Source organism: Mchenga conophoros, linkage group LG7, assembly GCF_057382185.1.
Source record: "Mchenga conophoros isolate Kocher_MC1m ecotype Shallow Benthic linkage group LG7, M_conophoros_male_GT1.1, whole genome shotgun sequence".
In the NCBI taxonomy this organism is placed as follows: domain Eukaryota; kingdom Metazoa; phylum Chordata; class Actinopteri; order Cichliformes; family Cichlidae; genus Mchenga; species Mchenga conophoros.
In genome coordinates, this window is record NC_140532.1 from 59955695 (window position 1) to 59969570 (window position 13876).

The following is a 13876-nucleotide window of genomic DNA, read 5'->3' on the forward strand; positions in this document are numbered from 1 at the left end:
GTTTTATCTACTATACCTAGTATCTATTTAGCAAGAAGGCATGTGTGTGCATGGTGCAAGGGATCGTACGAAAGTTCATACAATTAGAGCACCCAAAGCTCACAGCACAAAATATCTGCATAGCCCCTCACAATAATGCACTTTCACAAGCTACATACACACACAGTAATAAACCATCGGAACAATGTGATGCGTGAATACCTGTAAATTACTACTTAAATGTTAAATAGATATGGAAATGTCATCATTATCCACCCAGGAATCTGTTTTCATTATTTGCAACATGTTGACACTGCAGAGTAGTTTCGGAGTTTCAGAGTAGCTTCCTTCTGTGATAGAAGGCAGTGTTGACTATTTTTCTGGTCTCAAGAAAGCTGTTGTTGTGCACTGAGCTGTTGAGGACTACATTTTGTCTGAAGCAGTTAGCTGCTAAAGCTGCTAATAACAATGATAACCTCCAGTGTCAACCTGCTATTTACACCTGAGCTTATTGGTGGAAATGAGGCTTTAAAAGAAAAACAAATAGTTAGACACTTGACTACATATTTACAATATGATGTACAATTTAAGTGAACATATGTTTCTCAGTTTCATTTAATTTGTCATTATTTTTGGTCTAAAATGTCCAACTTTTCAAACAGTGTCCATTACATGCTGCTACATGCTCAACAGTATGTGGTGCTGTGATGAGAGCAAAACACAGATTTTAAAGAATTTTGTTTTTAATTTTTCTCAGTAACTAAGATGTTTTTAGACTTGCTAGATTTTAGTTTGTCCAGCTAACTAGAGTATAATGGAACAAGTGGTTACATAAGTAGCTACTTACTGTAGAAAGAGAAGCTGATTTTACCCACTTTGTTTGTAATCACTGAACAAAAATTACAGCCGATGAAGCCGTTAAAACAGAGGCATTATATAATCATGCTGTAGCCTCCAAAGGATGCAATGCAGATCCTATTTCATTGCTGAATTTTTGATAATTCTAGTATTTATTGAATGCTAAATGGGCCTCAGTAGCACATAATTCCTCTTGTATATACTCTACTCGGCAATTGACAACCTGTTAAAACTAGAAGTTGGATTTCTGAGTCGTCCAGCTGTGATAGGCCTTGAGGTTTAGGGCCATTAGGACGCTCTATGTCCAGCCTTCTCTCTTTTCAATGGCTACCGTGAAGGTGAAACACTCATCCCCAGGTAATCAGCCAGCAGTCAAGTGCCCCAACAAAAGGTTGGACAGCTCTCAGCCATGGCAATGTTTCAGCGTTACTGAAAATGCAAACATCCAACACAATGTGTTGAAATATAATAATTACTGGAATTTGCAAACAGGTTCTGACTCACAGAATTGCTTAAATACTTTTTAATCAGTTCCTCACTCAAGGCTCTGCTCTTCTGGAATGTGTTGAATTTCAGTGCAATGGGAACATTTTCCTGCAATAGTGGTTGGTAACTTAAATCCTCCCTGCTCCCTCCTAATCTTTTGGCGTTTGTCACAAACCTGCAGCTCTTTCACTGAGTTACACACACACATACGCAGAGATATTTTACCTTCTCCTGCTTACAGGCGCATTTACTTCACACACGTGAGCACAAACGTATATCCTCCACACTCCATACTTCACACTAAACACTAAAATTGATTTTAAATGCAGATTCCATGGGTAAGTCATGACACACACACACAAAGCACAAGTTCAAAACTCACTATCTGTGTTCATACAGACGTTTTCCTACTGCGCTCTGAACAACCGTGGCGTAGGTGTACATGCACACGTACACAAACATTACACCTCACCTTTTTATGCACGCTGACTGGTTCAGACATGTATAATCTCGCGCAGATTCTCAATTACCAAAGAGTTCTCCTCACGTACACACTGGCATTTATATGCTCGGATTTTAGGACCTCGCTCTCTTTCTGTGTTCTCACGTACGCGGGGAAGCGGTCGTGTACAAAAAAGCCCATCCTCACAGTCACACACACATGCAGAAAGAGCTGTTCTCCGGTGTTCAATCAGACTTAGTATGGCTATAATCCTAATCTCCGCGAAGGGGAAGTCTCTCCTCTGGGCTGCAGGAGGTTGAGGAGAGAGCCGCATTTCGGTTACACACTCCAACACAAAGAGACAGCCTGCTACTGCTGATAGGCTGTTTATGAAACATTTTTACTAAATTAAGATATTATTAATATCATATGTTTGATATCATTCAGGGGCCATATAGAGAACAATTAACCTAATGGATTTTCAAGAATCAAAAGCAGACTCTTAGAGAGTATCTGTAGCTTGTGTATATTGTCTGTATATTATACCACAGTGAAAGAAACCACTTCCTGCAGTATAAGCTGAAACTCATATTAGTAACCGCTGTAATGGTCAAATCCATTAGTGTTCATGAGGAGAGTCATTGCTTAGCTTCCGTGTTAAGGAAAATTCCAGTTCATTTCAATGTGTTCTTTTCTACCTTAAAGACCATTTTATTAGGTATCTATTGCCAGTAGTAGGTTGAACTCCCCTTTGCTTTCAGAACTGCCTTTATTTATGATGATTTGTGGCATAGATTCAACAAGGTGATGGAAACATTCCTCAGGGAGTTTGGTCCATATGACACCATCGCATAGTTGCAGCAGATTTGTCCACTGCACATCCGTCATGCATCATGTCCCGTTCCACCTATTGGATTGAGATCTGGTGACTGTGGAGGCCATCTGGGTATAGTGGATTCACCATCGTTTTAAAAAAAGTGTGCCAAAAAAACATCACCCACACTATTACACCAGCAGCCCGAACCAATGATACAATGGATCAATGCTTTCATGTTGTTTACACCAAACAGCAGAAATCGTGACTGAGCTAGTGCAAATCGTAGCCTCAGTTTGCTGTTTTTAGTTGAGAGTGGTGGCACCCAGTGTGGTCCTCTACTGCTGTAGCTCATCTGCTTCAAGGGTTGGCACGTTGTGCATCGACATGGCTTGGCTTATTTGAGTTCCTGTTACCAGCAGTCTGGCCGTTCTTCTCAGAGCTAATCTGGCCAGAGAACTGCCGCTCGCTGGCTGTTTTCTCTTTTTCAGACCATTCTCTGTAAACCCTAGAGATGCTTGTGTGGGAAGATCTCAGTAGATCAGCAGTTTCTGAAATACTCAGACCAGCCTGTCTAGCACCAACAAGCACACCACGTTCAGTCGCCTTTTTCCCCCATTCTGATACTCGCTTTGAACATGATCAAGCAGGTGGTCTTAAACATTTGCACTCTTCATCTTAATCATAGCGATTCAGAGTGCAAATGCATTGCAGCCACTAGCAGCATTAGGGATCTAATGCCACGCCGGCCTGTTTTGCATCTGTAAGGAAGTGAAGAGCTTTCAAGGATGGTAGTAGGTTTTGCTTGTTGTTTCTTTACCTTTTATGGAGATCTGATTGTTTGTTCTGGTCAATCACTTGTCTTTTTTTTCTTAGAAGGGAAAAACACGATTGAGACATTAATGTTCATCAGAACTAATAATAATGGATTGGATTTATATAGTGCTTTTCAAGGCACCCAAAGCGCTTTACAATGCCACTATTCATTCACTCTCACATTCATACACTGGTGGAGGCAAGCTACGATTGTAGCCACAGCTGCCCTGGGGCAGACTGACAGAAGCGAGGCTGCCATATCGCGCCATCGGCCCCTCTGGCCAACACCAGTAGGGTAAAGTGTCTTGCCCAAGGACGCAACGACCAGGACAGAGAGCCCAGGGATCGAACCAGTGACCTTCCGGTTACAGATACGCTTCCCAACCACTTAGTTAGTTTAGTCGCCCCACTAAACTAACTAAAGCAGCATTAGTGGAATTACTCTTAGTAAACGTAATTTAAAAAATACAGTTTACTCATTTTTCTTTTGGATTCAAACTTTTCACAAATCCTAATGCCAACAGCATCTTACGCAGCTTCTCTTTTCAAGATTTTGTCAGCTTTATGTTGTTAAATGCAAGTGTAGCAATCAAATCTACTGTGATGATTAAAATAAAGATGATCGATCGCCACTTTCCTTTCCCTGCTGATATTCAGATTGCCAGCAATAATAACGATGATTACTCGACTCAAGTAAGTAGGCTCCCAAATTTAAATCCTCTTATCACGGTTATCTTTTTGCAGTGGATCTATTTTTGATTATTTTTAACTGGTTCACATCTCTTAAGCTGAAATTGTCTCGTGAATTCATTTAAACTCATTTTATTTTGACAGGTGACTCATAACCCCTTTTGATCAAACATTTCAAAATTTAAAAAAAAAATGATAGAGAGACGTAGACGATGGAAGGAGTCAACCTCCATTCAGTTACACATTCTGCCTTTCAGAATTTACAGAATTTACAACATAGTTATTCTCACAAATATATTTTCATCATTTTCTTATCGTGACTACCTCGGCTGAAAAAATGAACAGAATGTCATGTTAATAACAGCTGCTGTGCTGCTGCAGAATGACACCGAATCAAAGAGAAAGTCGGATGCTACAATCTGTTCTACTATACCTTTTTTGGGCTAGTCCAAAGTCGGTGAAAGTGATTTCCTGCAGTTGCATCACATTTCACATGTAAAAGGGCGATTATGTCTTTAGAGCTAGTCATTTTTTTTCCTCTCCTCTTTTTTTATCCATGCTTTTATTTTGTTTATCTAAAAAAGCATCAGCGTGGATAGCATGTAATTTTATTTCAAAGTTTTTAGTCTCTGCCGAGGTGGAATAATTAGTGTGTCGATAAAAACAAAATAGAACAGAACTGGTGAACAAATCATGACATATAAGAAACACAAACAGTGTGTGTGACTAGCAGCAATGTGGACACTAAAATGTCAGTAAAGTCGGCAGCTTGATAGGAAAGATAACTCGAAAATACTGTTTATAAAAGACTGACATAGCTTTTGGGTCTTTGTGCTGTGCTGCAGGGGTGTCGTCGTTTCTCCCCCCCCACCACCACACACACACACACACACATTTAGAGGTTGCCACAGTGCCTTGCATCCTTTTGTGTTACTCAAGCCATCTGCATGTGCTCCTTCACACATCCATGAATCTTCTTTGGTCTTTATCTTTTCCTCCTGCCTGGCAGCTTCGGCTTCATCATCCTTTGTCCAGTACATCCACTATCCCTCCTCGGCACGTGTCCAAAGCATTTCAGCCTTGCCTCTCCTGCTTTGACTCCAAATCGCTCAACCCGAGCTGTCCCTCTGATATACTCATTCCTAATCCTGTCCATCCTGGTCACTCTCAGAGAAAATCTTAACATTTTCAACTCTGCCACTTCTAGCTGCGCTTCTTGTTGCCATCTTGTCAGCACAAGATGACTCCTGGTAGAAAAAAGTCAGATTGTATAGAAATCACTTTCTTGTTGAATGCAATTTGATATTTATTTTCAAAATTATTCTAAAATAAAGGAAAAATAAAGCGAAATCGATAACACAAGTTGTGCTTCAGGCAGACCTACTTTGTGGCCAAGTCACTGCCGTATGAGCGTGCAGGATTCCTTAACTTCTCATTCAGTTACAACCTTTGCTCATAAACTGACTGTGATAATGGTGATGGCCAAAATGCTTAATTCACAGTCTTCACAAACCAATGTGTGACATCACAGTGGTTAAACCTTTCTTTTATATGCTGTCTATGTGTCAGCTACCAAGTTACGGGCAAGTGGTAATTGATTGTAATTGATTCACTCCACTAAAGACACAAAAAGTAGTTTTAAAAAACCCCACATTGTTGTACATATCATAGCAGTTTGCCTACAAGCACTGAGTCATTCATCATTAGATACTTGGCACTGCTGTGATTTTTATTGTTTTCTTTAAAAAGCATCCAGTGGCTCCTGTGTACCTCACAAAAGCAAAAATATACAACCACAACCAACAAGACAAATATGAACCAAGAGCAGGCTTTCCCACAGTGGGCTGCAGCTTCTGCTTGTCACTGTCTCTTTATCACCTCAGAGTGAGACAGAGAACAACTCCAGAAGATGTTCACACAGGCTCTAACACATTCATCCATCCCTCCATCCATCTATGTGACTGTTTAACTGCAAATGAGCCTGAGAGGTTCTGGCACGAGAACTGGCTCATCAGTACTCGACAGGGTGCAGCTGAGAAAACTCCAGCGTGATTGTCAGCATGTCTGTTATTTGACAGTAATTTGGCAGTAGTCGAATCCATCTATGTAATGCGGTCACAGACGTTTTCTGCCACATTGCTGCGCTAAAATATCCAGTAATGAAATGCTCCTCCGTCACCCCATGATCATTTTAATTCTTGTACTTGCTTGTTAAAACTGTGTGTTTGTCATGGTGTGTTTAGTCTGCTTGTGTGTTCGCAATTACCAATAGCTTGAGGCGAGGAATAAGTTGGAAACAGAATGGTGTCATCTCCTACTGTCATCAAATACACAGCCATCAAACTAATAGCATCTGTCACGGGAGAGGCCACTGGAGGAAAGATGCTGTAACAGTTTAGGGATGATCTTATGCCATCAATTTGGCGTACATATTTTCAGCTTCATAGTAAGACAAAATAAATGACACCAGAGGGGGAAAATATGTACTACATGAGGGAAACAAAAAGCCTACTATACAATAAACCTTTTCTTTTTCTGCTTAGTGGTGTACCTGCAGTACTGTGCTTAAGTCTTAGGCTGCCTCTAATTTTGTTATTTCTTTGCTTCCAATGAGCTATTCTGTAATTTATTTAATAGATTTTCTGAAGGTCTTTCAAAGTACGTAACTCACATAACAGAAAATGTTTTGTTACTAGCACTTTTCTCCCATTTCTTTACTTACAAAAATGCCAAAAATAACAGTTTCATAGGCATAAAATAGTCGTTTTCCACCAACAAGGTGATTCCCTGAGCTATTAGCTGAAACCTTGGTGTATCTTGGAAAAAGAAAATATCTACAGCAGATCAACAGTGTATTTAAGTCATGTCCTTAAGAAATATGAATAAAAAAGTCCCACAAGACTTAAGATCCATCTGGCCCTTCAATTGGTACGTCTTCTTTTTGTTGAAGTCATTCTTAATGAAGGGGAAAGTGGACAAAAGGCTGATGTACGCCAAATTACACATGAACTGAACTGAAAATCAGTGGAATTATGAGTGCAGAAAAGTACCGTCATATTTTGATCTGCCATGCAATAGCATTGAGATGGCATCTGAATGGGAACAGCTTCATTCTTTAGCATGACAATGATCCCAAATACTCTGATAATTCAGTAAAAGCATACTTGGATAGAAAAACACACAATGGTCAGTCATGGATTGGCCTCCCAGGCAAAACAACATTGCTGAAGCCTTGAGGGTTCATAGTAACAGAGAACTGAACAAAAGGCAGCCAGGATCCAAAGAAGAGGTTTGAATGTCTTAAAGAAACCTGGAGAACTATTCCTGATAACTACTTAAAGAAATTCCAAAGGAAAGCTTGCTTGAAAGAGTTCAGGCTTTGTTGAAGTATGAAGGTGGTCATAAAAAATGTTGACTTTGAACCTCATTGGAATTGTACAAACTCTATTTTCCCTTATATAATGTACTTACATGAATTTATGTTTCAATAAAGTACTCCACCTGTTTTCCATCTTCCTAGCAAAACATTAAGAAATGTGGAGAGGCTTTGCACAGTGATGCAGTCATCCGTGCTATCACAAATCGTAAGCAGACCAAATAGAAAAACTAATATGTTAGCAGAAATCTGATCTTGGCTATGATACCAGCAGTGAGAGATTCTAAAACACTTGACCTGGGCAGCCCTGAGCCAGGCTTTTTGAAGCTGCGAGACCTTCAGGAACATACAGGGAGTGCAGAATTATTAGGCAAGTTGTATTTAACCCTAATTTTATTCTTGAACAACAACCATGTTCTCAATGAACCCAAAAAACTCATTAATATCAAAGCTGAATGTTTTTGGAAGTAGTTTTTAGTTTGTTTTTAGTTTTAGCTATTTTAGGGGGATATCTGTGTGTGCAGGTGACTATTACTGTGCATAATTATTAGGCAACTTAACAAAAAACAAATATATACCCATTTCAATTATTTATTTTTACCAGTAAAACCAATATAACATCTCCACATTCACAAATATACATTTCTGACATTCAAAAACAAAAACAAATCAGCGACCAATATAGCCACCTTTCTTTGCAAGGACACTCAAAAGCCTGCCATCCATGGATTCTGTCAGTGTTTTGATCTGTTCACCATCAACATTTTGTGCAGCAGCAACCACAGCCTCCCAGACACTGTTCAGAGAGGTGTACTGTTTTCCCTCCTTGTAAATCTCACATTTGATGATGGACCACAGGTTCTCAATGGGGTTCAGATCAGGTGAACAAGGTGGCCATGTCATTAGTTTTTCTTCTTTTATACCCTTTCTTGCCAGCCACGCTGTGGAGTACTTGGACGTGTGTGATGGAGCATTGTCCTGCATGAAAATCATGTTTTTCTTGAAGGACGCAGACTTCTTCCTGTACCACTGCTTGAAGAAGATGTCTTCCAGAAACTGGCAGTAGGACTGGGAGTTGAGCTTGACTCCATCCTCAACCCAAAAAGGCCCCACAAGCTCATCTTTGATGATACCAGCCCAAACCAGTACTCCACCTCCACCTTGCTGGCGTCTGAGTCGGACTGGAGCTCTCTGCCCTTTACCAATCCAGCCACGGGCCCATCCATCTGGCCCATCAAGACTCACTCTCATTTCATCAGTCCATAAAACCTTAGAAAAACCAGTCTTGAGATATTTCTTGGCCCAGTCTTGACGTTTCAGCTTGTGTGTCTTGTTCAGTGGTGGTCGTCTTTCAGCCTTTCTTACCTTGGCCATGTCTCTGAGTATTGCACACCTTGTGCTTTTGGGCACTCCAGTGATGTTGCAGCTCTGAAATATGGCCAAACTGGTGGCAAGTGGCATCTTGGCAGCTGCACGCTTGACTTTTCTCAGTTCATGGGCAGTTATTTTGCACCTTGGTTTTTCCACACGCTTCTTGCGACCCTGTTGACTATTTTGAATGAAACGCTTGATTGTTCGATGATCACGCTTCAGAAGCTTTGCAATTTTGAGACTGCTGCATCCCTCTGCAAGATATCTCACTATTTTTGACTTTTCTGAGCCTGTCAAGTCCTTCTTTTGACCCATTTTGCCAAAGGAAAGGACGTTGCCTAATAATTATGCACACCTGATATAGGGTGTTGATGTCATTAGACCACACCCATTCTCATTACAGAGATGCACATCACCTAATATGCTTAATTGGTAGTAGGCTTTCGAGCCTATACAGCTTGGAGTAAGACAACATGCATGAAGAGGATGATGTGGACAAAATACTCATTTGCCTAATAATTCTGCACTCCCTGTATTCTCAGCTATATCCATATGAAAAAGAAGCAGAACTTTATTTTTGCACGTGCTGTATGTCTCATAGATTATTCATGAAACTTGCCACTTTCACATCTAGTAAGACAGACAACCACACGCTTTCACATCCACACACACAGCCGATTTACACTCCCCAATTAACCTAACATGCATGTCTTTAGACTGTGGGAGGAAGCTAGAGCGGAATCCTATGCAAACCATTACTTCACACAAAAAGGCCCCGGCCAACTCCTTTTGCTGTGAGTCAACAGTGCTAATCACTATACCACCATGCTGCCCCTCATGCAACATAATTATAAGGATTAAGTGTGACTCAAGTAAACATTATATATTTGAGAAGAATGCAAAAGAGTCCACTTTGATGATGAGTAAATCGTAGTCTTGTGAGACTTGCATGAAAAAATAAACATGTACTGTTAAAGACAAAAGAATATATAATCTTTTTTTCCTTTTTCCATATGTGTATTGTGTTGATGAAAGGAGTGAAAAACCAACACATTGTGTCAGTTTAGAGGCCTATAGGAGAATGTGGGAGAAGTGAAGATGAGGCTTCTTGGAAGTCCTGCTGGGAGACTTCAGAGCTCCTACTGAGTTTGACTGTCGAGACACACGAGAGACTGGGAAAGAGACACCAGCACGTTCTTTTTTATTTTTTCGTTAACCTGATCAACTGTCTTCTCTTTTCTACATTTTAGACACATCACATGTAAAGATGAATGCCAAGCTGCATCCATATATATACTCTCTGTTTGCAATGCTCAGACACCTATTTAGCATCAAGTCACAGAAAAATAAAATACTCAGCTTTCACTTACTAAAACTGAAGCACACACTTTTTGGACGTGCTGTTCTGGGGGCAGCCTCAAGTGGCCTTCAGAGGAACTGCAGCTTTTGGCACCGTTCACTCTTCATTTTCAGACCCAGAGGTTGTCACTTTGTTTTAATCTGTCTTTTGTAATGGCCTGGACCTGCACTATTTAGATTTGTACACAGTGCAGATAACTCGAATGGCTGTAATGAGTAACTCATAATGAACAGATCTCCAGGCTGAATTGCCTATTTAGAATTCTAATAATGATTTTGCAAGAAGTAGAAAAAATATCTTTTTTTTTCCTTCTCGGAGACGAAGGAGAAAGCCAGTATTATGTGGAGACTGCTCTCGTCTGACTGTTCTCCGGTGACAGTCAGTTTTATATTGCAGCTTCAATAATAAATAATAAATCTCAATAATAAATTTGACCTGCTAAAATTCCAGCTGGCACCAGCTTTTGGGGGCAGATTTTTGTATGGTGAGGCATCGATTGGTTGATCTGAAAGTATATGTGTCATCTGGAAGAAATTATTCTAAAATTAACCAGGGGCAACAGTTCAAGGCTAAATTCAGGCTTAATCAGGGCAATCTCTACGAGGATTTAGTAAGCTGTGAAAATTCAGGTGTAGCGGTCAGAATTGGAAGATAATAACGCTTCAGGTAAATTTTACTTTCCCTCTGGAAGCAAATCCAATGACTGACTCAACTCTGCTGAAATGAAACTCCTTCACTCGGTAATGTTGCTGATGCAAAAGTGTGTTTCTGAGCCAAAAGATGAATGGATGTTCTTGTGTCCTGTTGCTTGGTTTCCGTGTTAGCTATGGGTTTACAGATAATGGCCTCATAAAACGTATTTGTTCGCTTAACACCCTGAAGTGCGGTTTTTACACAGAGTGCCGAGGAACAATTTTAACAGCTAAAAGTAAAGGAAGGATGCTTTCAAAAACAGTTGAATTAGTGGATTTCATCTAATTGAGAAAAAGTAATGAAAAGAAACAACGTAAATGGATAGTAGACCAAATGCTTGTGGGTGTTTAGGCTTGTTTTTCTGCTGCAGAACGAAACCAATATGATCAGAGGCCTCACTGATTTGAGTGCGATGGATAAGAACGAAAAAATCTGTGCCTAAAACTTCTGCACAATTCTGTATGTTGTTGTCACATGCCCACAATACAAAACACAGCAGCACCCTAATTCTGTCACCCTGCATTTCTGTACCCGTCACTCCTGCTTCTCCTGTTGCTCTTTAAACTCTTTCCTCTCCTTGCCCTACCACTCCTTACCTCATTTTCCCAATTTTCTCCCTTGTACTCACTCACCCCCCACCTTTGCTCCCTTCTCCGTTATATCTTTTCTCGGTCCTTGTCCTTACTGAACTAGAACATTGTTGTCTTATAATACACCAAACGAAAGACAGAAGAAGAAGATCGTTTTAGACTATGTTTAAGCTGATAGGAGGGAGGCGGAGATTGTGGGTCGGGTTCTTGTCAGCACACAAACCACTATTCACTGCCTGAGGAAAAGCCTGTCACTCTTAATCTCATATTGGGTTTGGCTGCACTTCCCTGCGTTTGTGTTTTCCAGTGTGTGTGTGTGTGTTTGCTGCATGTGGAAAGTGTCTGTGTGTGCTCATATATGTGTCTCCTGTACGTCACCCTGTGGTAATCTGTGTTAAAAGAAAAAAAATCTCCATATGATTTCGGGGTCATCGCATGATTTTTATTTGTCTCTATTTACCCCAAAACATATACTGTGGAACTGCATTTACCTTCAGTTTTACTGACTAGAATTCACTGTACATATCCTCGAGGCTCCAAATGTACTTTCACGTCTCTATTACAAATTACATAAATATCAGTTAGCTGTATAAACCTGGGGTTACAGTCTCACACGCTAACACAAATTCCTGTCTAATAAGGAAACACGCACAATGTTTCTTTTAGTGTTTAAGTTTGAACACAAATCCAACAACACAAAGTAAAGTTAAAATCCAGCCCAGAGAGACTTCGAAACGAACACCACAGTGATTTTACTTTAGGAACATGTACAGGTGGAAATGAAGGCTACAATGCTACAAGCCTAGCTGCTGTTCACTGGTTTTGTCCAGTGGTTGCAGGGTTGGGATTCGCCATTCACACAGCTAAAACATCACTCTGGCTAGCTGTGTGCGTGCATGCTGTCTGCAGGTGCTTGCAAAGAGCTGATGTTATGTTAGCAGTATGATGCAGGTAATTCTGTCCTGGACACATGTTGCATTTCACTATTTCCTTCTTGTTCGTTAATGAAAGAAAAATAAAAGTAATGCCAAAGTAATCGCCATTCCTCAGAAGTTTCAGACCCTCCACCATTGTCCTCCTCCCTGCACATGATTTGGAAACGAATGCAATGTGATAACTACTGATCTGTCACCTCTTTGTATTTTAATAGGTCGGTATAGACTTCACGGCATCCAATGGGAACCCCCGAGAACCGTCCTCCCTCCACTACATCAACCCACTGGGCAGCAACGAGTACCTCGCTGCCATTTTAGCTGTTGGACAAATCATACAGGACTATGATACGTGAGTATTTAAATCAAATCCTGTGGGGTGGTGCAATGTTTTTAGTCAGTTTAGTGCAAACATTTACATTTTGCATACGTTTCTTGCAAAGAAAGGTCGCAGTAAGAGATGAGTGAGGCTAGTTGATGTAAAGGTTTATCGTTTCACTGCTGAGATCCATAAACTGTACAGATAAGATGGACTTAGTCTCTGTATCCTCATTTTTATATATTTTTACTGCCTTGCTGAAGCGTTGAGCCTTTATAGGAATCTCTCAATAAAAAGGCAGGCCTACCCAAAATTATACCCTGCTTTATCATATATTTTACTCTAAACAGCCCCAGAATTTATAAACTAATTATCATGTTGCACTGAAGAAAAACTTGAAACTGCTGATTAAGACCACAAACTCATTACGAAGTCAAAATTAAAGTAAGCAGTGATGTCATTTTATCATGGAGCATTCAAACTCTGCTCCCAGCGGTTCATCAAAAAAATAAGAGTTTAGAGTAGCTGCGCATTGACTTTTCAGACTATGCCATGTTTATATACAGACTATGCTAATCATATTAACTTGTGAACCACAAAGAGAGTGACTGGGGTCCTTAAAAGAACAACAATGATGCATTGGTTTCAGAGCATTTTGACGAAGACATTTACATATTCCAGTTTTGAAGTTTGAGCTTCGAGCAGTTGAGGCTTTGTGGAAAGAACTAAACAGGTTTATCAGTTCCCTAATACCCATCTTAATCCCATCATCTACACAAGCGCCACTGCACAGAGCTGTAGCAGGGGCATCGCTTTTGGACTTTAAACACACAAACATCTATTTGTTCTTTTACATTTTGTGTTAAAAATAAGACAGTATAAACACCAATAGCATCTATCGACTGCTATTCCTCCTCTTTCAGTAAATAATTGTACATCAGTATGTCTGATTTTCTGTCCTGTCCTGTCTTTAATGTTTTTCTTTGTGAGAAGACATTTTTCCTCACTGCATCATTTTACCACCAGTTCTCTTCTTGCTTTTCTGTAAATGTCTTTGAATGTGTTTCTATGTGAACAAGGTAACAGGATTTTTCCTGCTATCTAAATCCAGCTTTTTGAATTTGTATGCAAAAAAAAAGGAAAAAAAAAA

At 40.1% G+C, this 13876-nt stretch overlaps 1 protein-coding gene across 1 annotated transcript in view; it reads left to right on the top strand.

Moving 5' to 3' along the window:
* Positions 1–13876, top strand: part of cpne2 (copine II) — a 53397-nt gene that overhangs the window by 24287 nt on the left and 15234 nt on the right. The window contains exon 11 of the mRNA XM_085280534.1: positions 12626–12759. Coding sequence (XP_085136660.1) covers positions 12626–12759 — 134 coding nt within the window. The remainder of the gene's footprint in view (positions 1–12625; positions 12760–13876) is intronic.